We start from the raw sequence: 9,429 nt of genomic DNA, 5'->3' as shown, positions 1-9,429 counted from the left end.
CCGAGGTTCTCACCACTGAGCCACCACTGCTTTACACTTTATTCTTTAAATATTGTTAATTCTAATCTATGCATTTTTTGGTATGTGTAATTGCATAAACGTCAATACCACTACAAACCATTTTAAATATGCAACGCAGATAAATAGACAAACAACAGATTTTTAAAGTCAAAAACTTACAAATTCTACTGCTACATTAGTATTCAAAATCACAACATGATAATATTCAATGTAACTTACTGTGTACGCTAACTTCATTTCTTCGGAACAATCATTTTCACTCGCCAGGTTTTTCGGGATTATGAAGGTAACATTTATATCATCTGACATATTGCTAGACGTGTATGATTAGTTATATCTAATTAAATACTAAAATATGTTTCTGTTTCACCCATTTAAATATTACCACAATATTCCTTACAAAATAAAACCTGTGGGAGCGCGCGAATTATTTACAAATTACAAAATAGATGACAGTCAGAGAAAATGTCAGCTTTGTGCTGTCATAACATAGTTTTGACAATCAGCTCTTGTCCATGGTATCATATACAAATTTTACATTCACGCATTAAAAATAAAATTTTATTATGATAGTACCATCAAACAGTTTCGTTTTTTTTCAGAATGGAGCAGTAATACACATATTTGTTCATACATTTTATATTTAGAGCGGCGATCCCTGATTGGGTTTTGATCTCCGGATATTATTTAGTAATATACTGTACATACAAAGTGAAAAAAGAAGTCTAAACAGTCTTTATTTAAGTATGATAGGTATGAATGTTTCATATTCTTATTTGCGTAGTGATTGTTCCTTCTGCAAACTAAGTAAAATATTAATCTCATAATATTTGAAAAAGTATATAAACATTATGAATATATATCATAAAATGTTCTTATTATGTATTAAGAATTTTCAATAATGAATAAGTATGCATGCAGATAATGTGATAGACACATTACGAGCATTCATACAGTAAATTTGTACTTGAATACGTCACACTTAAGTGATAAGACACCCTAATATAATGAATATGCATGATACTGACAAAGAAACAATATTGTGTTCTTGCAGCGAAGAAAGAAAAAAAATCTCGTTTGACTATACTCTCTACTCTACCTCAGACTTCCATAATTAATGATTACCTATAAATCGATCGAAAATTAAACGCAACAATAGAGTATCCAAGTCCCAAAGAGTACCATAGAGTACCTAGAGGCTAGACTAGAGGTTATGTTTAGGTGTGTAATGTGAATAATGTTTTGATTGTACTAAGTAGCAAAGAAATATTTTATTTCTTGTATAAGCCTTTTAACAAACAACCACAATGTTGTACGACGACTTTAAGCCGATCGTGGATCTCGTTCTTAACAATTGGACAGCATTACAGTTAGCTGTAGAACATGGAATGGGTGCGCCTGGCGGAGAAAAGGTAAATAAATATAATTGCTTTTGTGGACTCGTACATCTTAGGACACTTATCATAGGAAGTATTTCATGAAAATATACTTTCCATGCCCACTTTAAAAGGTTACCTCTTAGTGGAAATAAAAACAAAAAAAGCTCAATGTCTAAAGAAAAGCTATAACATCAAGTAAATAGCTACTACAATCGCAAGTATATTACGTTTCACTGTGTTTTTATTCAATTTTTTTTTCTTATTGCTTGCCCTAAATTTTTGTTATATAATGATTAAGATATTAATTATGTATTGCAATTATAAGCATATAGGCTGGCTTATGAATACTTAACCAAATCAGTAAATCCCTCAATCCTTTTCTTTTTACGCAAAATAGGCGCTTGTCGTCGAGTTGCGGAAAACGTGCCCATTTACTATTATTAAACACTTCGATCCATATCTGGACATTGAAGAGAAACAAAAATAATAATGTGTCAAGTCTGTCCTTTGTCCAGCTTTCACGCACACTTTGACTGTGATAATTTATTATGTGGCGATTAGTCCTCATCAACATATAGGCTTTAATTTATTTAGAATTTGAATCTATACACACATGAACAATGTCGTCATCATAGCTAGATCTATAATAATTCTAAACATTTGATTTCCAGACAGCACAACTCATGTCAGTGTATGTAGCGAGATTTTGTGTGGAAAATATTGTGGACACAGATGAATTAACTGAAGTATTAGAGGATTTGATGGATGAAGAGTTTGAAACTGTATGCCATGATAACTCTCCAAGAGGTGTGTCTGTACTGGATATTAATCTGAAATACAATAAATATTAATTAGTAAATCTTTTAAATACCTATAAGGACTGAATGTAAATCCTACTAAATATTGTTATATTGTCATCATCAGCCCATATTTATTAGGATTCAGCCATAATCCACTGTCTAGGCCAAGTGCAGGTTGGCATATGTTGTTGATCTTTTGACCCCTTGACATGCTGGTTTACTCACTATGTTTTCATTCAGTGAAATAAATTGCAGATAAATTAAAAAAATCAGATTGTTTCCTGTACATTTGCTTAATTTAATTGTTGTAATTGAATTTTAGCTTTAATTGTTCTAATAAAATCTATAATTTGTAACTGCATTCTAGCAAATAAATTTAATTTGAATTTGAATTTAAATTCCTTTTGACAGCACCATGTAGTCAAATTCAGATATATAAAGAAATATAATCAATTTGTTATTTTTCAATAATTTTGTTGCTTGATTACACTTGTGTTATAGAATATATTTCTTCTGTTCAACTATTATTATTTTAGTTCTAAAATACACCATTACAGATATTTGTTATTGTTAATTATCTAATTCTTTTAGGTTGGAATTGCTCATGTTATGGAATTATTTTGTTATTTTAACAATATATCTTTTATTACAGAGGTTGCAACATTATTGCTTACTTTTCTCACTTTATTAAAGGATGGTCACCATGAAGAACTCAGAAATAGAATTGAAGCCATGCCAAAATGTCAAAAATGGCTAAGCACACCTATTCATGAATCTGTACCGCCACAGGTAAATTTGGTTTATTTTAAATAACAATAATTTTTATTATTGTTTAACTCAATACATTCATGTTTCATATATTTCTGTATGATCAATAAGTCTTTATTTTAAGTGCCATGGCAACCCTGATGATGATACAACTAGTAGTAGTGGTGAAGATGAACCAGAAAATGCTATAAATAATGAAAGTGGATCACAACAGCACAACACAGAACCTGAACCAATGGAAGAAGATGTAGACCCAGGATGGACTGTTGTCAGAACAAGAAGGAAAAAATGAATTATAGATATAAGAAGAAATATTATTGTTTAATCTCAAATGGAGATCATGTAGCATTTACACTGTAGATGTTATTATGTTTTAGTGTATTTTTATTTATTTTTAATAAATGCACTGATTGTTACATTTCTTATTGTTTTTCAATTTATGATGGTATATTTAGATGGGCCTTGGGGTTTAAATATGTCCAAATAATTGGTGTCATTGTGTATTCGTATTACGGTACTGTATCGTGAAAGCAAATTCGAAAAAAAAATGCAATTAGATATATAGGTATTCTACAAAGCTTGCTTTAGTGGCTGATGAGAAATTAGGTATTTTATAGTATGTGTATGTAAAATATCTGTAAGCAAAACAGATGGCAACATTTAAATAAAATTCTCTTCTGCCATTTGTCAATGTCAAACAGGTTGGCGTTCAAGTGTCGGCAACGGGCATCGGCAAAGTAATAATCTATTGTGCATCTTATTGGAATGAAAATACTATTATAATTTTAGTTTTATTGTAAATTTAGCAATTGAAATGCCGTTAACAGCAAGACAACGAAGTATACATAGCAAAAATGGAGCCAAACGATCGGCTAGTATGAGTAAAGGCAAACGAACGAGGAAATCAAGCGAAGGGTAACCTACCGAATTTAATCTTTTGTTATTATTGTATATCATTGAAAGGAAATAAATAATTTGCACATGAATTTACACAAACCCAAAATCCTCAAGAAAATCACAATACTTATCAGTATCTGAGTACCATTCATTAAAAACTATTTACTTTCATACATTTAAGTGTAAAAACTTCAATTTAAAACTTTTAGCAATATTATCTCAACCAAACCCTTTCAAATTTATTATTGTGCAATAAACTTAAATCACAAGTACTAATCTACATGTAAAGACCATTTAACTTACCATTTCCCGTTCATATAGAGAGTACCTAGTGTCAAGCGCTCCAACAGATTTACGTAGCATATCATATCCCGGCGGAGCCGTAGCGTTAGCGCTGTTGCTAACGGCTAGAATCATATCTGCATATTGGGGACATATAGCAGATTGTGATGAAACATATAATTACTGGGAGCCATTGCATTATTTAGGTGAGACTATCAAATTGTATCTACATACTAAAGCTGAAAAGTTAGTTAATGCTAATCTCAGGAAGTACTGAGTTGAATTAAAAAGGATTTTTGATCTTTGAGAAGATTTTTGTTGAAACTGTAGACCATAGGTAGTCCTACAATATAGTTCAGATTTTACACTATAATAAGCTATTTATAATAACATAAACAAAGGGACCTGAACAAAAAATTTATGTAGTGTAATTAATGTTTTAGTTGCTTTAAATAAAATAAAAAACTACTATGTGGGCAGTAAATGATGCACTCAGTGCAATAAGAAATTACTAATATGATAGATAAAATATTATATACTACTTATCCATTTCAGTATATGGCAGTGGCTTACAAACATGGGAGTACAGTCCTATGTATGCCATACGGTCGTACATGCCGTTGTGGCTATTTGCAGTGCCTGCAAAGGTGCTGGCCCTCTTCATGGCACCCGTCACTGTGTTCTATACAATTAGAGTCATGCTTGCTGCTTTGACGGCTTGGGCTGAGCTTTTGTTTTATAAGTAAGTGTATTAAATTACAACTATGTCAAGGTTATTTTATATCGAAAGCATTTGTTAGTACATAAACCGAAAAAGTTACAAAATTTTTTTTTACCATATAAATTCATCAAAATGAACAGAAAACAAAGGAAAACTGAAGTAGGTTCCTAATTAATTAATCTCTGTAATAAAGTCCTCTATTCCTTTTCTTTTGTCTACTTTGGGGGAAAAAAATTTGAATGTTACCAAAGATTACCTAATTCCAGATACCTACTTATAAATTATTGTCATTCAAAATGTGAACAACTGAATTTTTCAAATGAGTTGAATAACCGTAAAATGCGCTGTCTATTGCTATTTTCGTATTTTTATTATTTTGCAGAGCAGTCTGCCATGAATTTGGTGTTCACGTGGGTAGGGTGTGGCTGTGTTTCACTCTTCCTGCTGCTGGTAATTTCGCATCCTCTGCGGCCATGCTGCCATCGGCCTGGAGTTCCGCTCTCGTTTCCGCCGCGTTGGCCAGCTGGTGGCGGAGGCGGTATGCGGCAGCTGTCGTGTTGACTGCAGTAACAACATTGTTGAGTGAGTTGTTTTAATGTGCATGACTAATTTTTAATGCATTTATGTTGATTTACATTAATTTCTAGTTGTTAAAAGAATCAGGTTCCTTTTAGATTAACATATATGCTGACTTCCACTATATTGATAATCATCTCTACATCTCAACAATCTTATTTTACTCATTTAAACCATGTTAGTAAAATTGTACATTTTAAACTGTACATGAGATTTGAATAAACATTCAGTTATAGTAATTTTTAAATACTTTCCTACATATCAGTGACCATCTTCACTCATAAAACATCATTCCACAGGTTGGCCGTTCACTGCACTCCTCGGTCTTCCAATAGCGATAGACATGCTGTTATTTAAGAAACTATACAAACAGTTCTTCAAGTGGTCTATCATTTCTTTGCTCGTCATCCTGTTACCAACAATAGCGGTGGACTCCTGGCATTACGGCCGGCTGGTGGTCGCGCCGTGGAACATAGTGGCATATAACATATTTACTGAGCATGGACCTGATTTGTATGGTGTGGAGCCGTGGACGTATTATTTTGTGAATGGATTCCTTAATTTTAATATAGTTTGGGTAAGTGGAAAAATCATGAAATTCTTCAAAAAAACAATGTGTTGTGAAAAGACCTCTTTGATGAACCTTCTAAATTGTAATGTGTTTGTGAAAATGATCGAAAAAATATATGATCATGTGAACCATTCAAATATTCTTACCTATAAGCAAAGAAGTGTGTATGAATTAAACTGTAATCGTAATTTCATAAGCCAAAACGAAATGAGTAACCTGTTATGACTGAAAAGAAGCATTGTTGCTGAATGTCGTAAGAGGGGTTGTGTTAGGGCATATAAATGGTGTTTGGAATTGATTTACTTTTTTTTTGGCGTGTATTAAAATGATTAATTGAAATCCAGTATGAAACATATTTTTCTTCCATATCCCTCTGCTTAGCTAATTTGAATCTTAACTCTATGAACAATTAGGTTTCTCCTGTAATTTCACTGCAAATGCTCCGAAGATGTCTTCCAATTTCTATACCAAGCCGGTACTTTGCTGCAGGTGCTGTCGCTGTGCTGCCCGCTGCTGCTGGGCGCGTGCCGCGTGGCGGTGCGCTCGGCGGGCCGCGCGTCCTTCTGCGCGCCCTACTGGCTCAGCCTCATGCCGCTCGCGCTGTGGCTCGCCGTGTTCATGGCGCAGCCGCACAAGGAGGAGAGGTATGTATGTGTGTGCTGCTGGCTCGCTGTACTGTGTGCTACTGGTTGCTTGTACTGTGAGCTACTATCTCCCTGTACTGTGAGCTGTTGGCTCGCTGTACGTGAGCTGCTGGCTCACTGTACTATGAGCTACTGGCGCTCGCTATCAGCTTCGCTTACTATCAGGCGAACCACCAACTCGGTTGCCCACACAATGACATAAAAAAATACATTTGCAATCAAGCCTATTTGCAGGTCTTACGCCTGTGCAAATAGATTGTCGACTTTAAATAGTGTATGATAACGGCCGGTGACATCCGAATACAAAAAATAAAATGTAATGTTTCAAAGTGATCACCCAACATTGCAGGTTCCTGTACCCGGCGTACAGCGCGGCGGTGCTGGCGGGCGCGATCTCGCTGGACTGCGTGCAGAAGCTCGCGTTCGCGGTGAGCGCGGAGCTGCTGCGCGCGCGCCGCCGCCACTACCTCGCGCACACGGCCGCGCTCGCCGCCGCCGCCGCGCTGCTGGCCGGGACCGCTGGTGAGCTGCCGAGACTGCCGACATATAGGCTGATGATAATGACCTATCACCGGTCTCATAATTAGTCCTGCGCACATAACAAAACATTCATTGCGAGTATACAAAAAGCGCACTTATTGCCAAATCATCTCTTTCAGATATCCATGTCATTCAAAATTGCAATATTAGACTTGGACATATTTTTATTTGGCACAAAAAAAAAGAAATACAGTAAAAAAAAAAAACAGAAATACAGTATGGATAAAATCGAACAATTCTCTAAATACAAATGTTTATGTAATTATGCCAAAATGGTCACTGCATGAGTATAAGTTACAGAGAAAGTTTCTGTTACACTGTTCTGTTTTCAGCGACGGCAGTTACTTGCAGCGTCTTGCGTTGATTTAGTACCACTCCGCCCCGCCTACGCCCGTGGTACATATATAGCTTTCCTCAAAAAATGGGCTATCTAACACTGACAAAATTTTTCAAATCGCAACAGTAGTTTCTGAGTATAGCGCGTTCAACCAAACGAACTCTTCGGCTTTATAATACAAATATAGATTAAACTAATATATCATTCATATTCCAGGTATATCACGCATAGCAGCACTTTATCAACACTACCACGGCCCCATGTCGCTACTGCGCCATCTGCCGCCGACCGACTCGCAGACGTTCGTCTGTTTCGGCAAAGAGTGGTACCGGTCGCCATCGAGCTTCCATCTGCCGCCAAATTACCACATACGGTTTGTGCCGAGTGAGTTTAATGGACAACTGCCAGCACCGTATAGTGACGCTTCGAATGGTAAGTTTGAAAATGGAACGTGATTGTGTTTTGACTTTTGAAAATGGAACGTAGCTTATTTTTGAATAAGGAAAGTTAAAATTTGAAATTAAAAAAAAAAGAACAGTGCAAACCTCCATGGTTATTTTATTTTAAAATCAAGAACAGACCGAAGACAGATAAAATTTTATTTTTTTTAAGACAGATTATAGAAGCATTGTTTAAAAATGTTTTCAATTTGTACAATGTACAAAATACATAATATACGTTTATTCGCATTAAACAACCTATATCGCCAATTTCTTTCTTTTCAGCCACCCGCCTAATTCATCCATACTTCAATGATCAAAACATTGGGAATAGTTCAACCTACTTCCACCCATCCAAATGTAACTACCTCGTCGACTCGGACATCGGAAAACCCACAGAGTTACAACCATTTTATCATAAAGACACGAAAAATTGGGAAATTTCCTCTTCCGTACCTATATTGGACGCGTCTAAATCTAATAAGATCTTCAGAGCCTTTTATATACCCGCCGTCTCGTATAAGCATTTGGTTTACGCGAATTTGTATTTATTGAAAAATATAAGCATTTAATATTTAATACTGAGGTAGTATTGATGTTTGATTGAATTGTTGTTTAAGGTACAAATGTGTTATATTCAAAAACATAATGCAATGTTTTTTTTTAAAGATCAGTTTAGCTGCTCTAAATAAGTCGGTTAAAAAAAAATTAAGCTATTGAAAGCATTAAAATAATCACTTATGTTAAATCTGCTACTGAAACCACAGATAATATAACGCCATATGCAAACAAGGTGATGTGCAGTGATTGTACAGTATATATTAATTGACTGAAATACAGTAAATCTAGTCATAATAATATAATAGGGTAAGGGCGAGTTGAAATGTAGTAGAAAGTTTGGTTGTGTTGTATATTAACATAGGTATAATAATTGAATTAAAAATTGAGCTTAATTTAAGGCAATATAACTATCTAGAACTTAATAGCTGATCCGCCAAATATAGTTCTGCTAGGACACCTGTATTTTTTATATAATTCCATATTCTCTAATACATAGGGGTATAAAAATAGTATCCCACATAGTCTTGAATATATTTTGAACTGATAGTTTTTTGTTGTATATTCTATCAAGGAAGGCTATATAAAATCAAGTTAAGAGCAATAGAAGAAAGTATCAATACAAAAGGTGTAGAATTAAGAAAAATATTCCTTTAGGAAAGAGCAGAAGAAATTGCGCGGGCCAGCTAATCATAGAGTTAATTTCTGTTGTAGAAACTAAAAAAAAACTAATGTTTTGTAATAATTATTAAACACATGCATTTATGAAAATATATTGCACTTAATTATAATTGATAGTATACAATTAAAATATTATGTAAAACTAAAAATAATTCATTTTACACTTTTGCAAGTCGATTGTAATTTTATTGGACATTTTTAATAAATGATGACA

General features: G+C 34.3%; 3 protein-coding genes across 4 annotated transcripts in view; 2 read left to right on the top strand and 1 right to left on the bottom strand.

Annotated features, from left to right (window-relative positions):
• The window catches only part of LOC119830422 (DNA topoisomerase 2-binding protein 1), a 16,059-nt gene extending 15,611 nt beyond the window's left edge, over positions 1-448 (bottom strand). For both annotated transcript variants that reach the window (XM_038353445.1, XM_038353447.1), the window contains exon 1: positions 241-448. In XM_038353445.1, coding sequence (XP_038209373.1) covers positions 241-330 — 90 coding nt within the window. In that variant the 5' untranslated portion in view covers positions 331-448. The remainder of the gene's footprint in view (positions 1-240) is intronic.
• A 742-nt stretch (positions 449-1,190) lies between these two features.
• On the top strand, positions 1,191-3,388 carry LOC119830087. The gene is made up of 4 exons (XM_038352943.1): positions 1,191-1,433; positions 2,072-2,207; positions 2,853-2,989; positions 3,093-3,388. Exons 1-4 carry the CDS (start codon positions 1,329-1,331, stop codon positions 3,258-3,260), a joined length of 546 nt encoding a protein of 181 aa, XP_038208871.1. The 5' UTR covers positions 1,191-1,328; the 3' UTR covers positions 3,261-3,388.
• A 293-nt stretch (positions 3,389-3,681) lies between these two features.
• On the top strand, positions 3,682-9,262 carry LOC119830324 (alpha-1,2-mannosyltransferase ALG9). Its single transcript, XM_038353294.1, has 9 exons — positions 3,682-3,883; positions 4,187-4,353; positions 4,703-4,889; positions 5,251-5,450; positions 5,744-6,021; positions 6,505-6,659; positions 7,009-7,181; positions 7,753-7,968; positions 8,262-9,262. Exons 1-9 carry the CDS (start codon positions 3,783-3,785, stop codon positions 8,546-8,548), a joined length of 1,764 nt encoding a protein of 587 aa, XP_038209222.1. The 5' UTR covers positions 3,682-3,782; the 3' UTR covers positions 8,549-9,262.
• The last annotated feature ends 167 nt before the right edge of the window (positions 9,263-9,429 follow it).

Source organism: Zerene cesonia, chromosome 11 (assembly GCF_012273895.1).
Source record: "Zerene cesonia ecotype Mississippi chromosome 11, Zerene_cesonia_1.1, whole genome shotgun sequence".
In the NCBI taxonomy this organism is placed as follows: domain Eukaryota; kingdom Metazoa; phylum Arthropoda; class Insecta; order Lepidoptera; family Pieridae; genus Zerene; species Zerene cesonia.
This window is presented reverse-complemented; position numbering and strand designations above follow the sequence as displayed.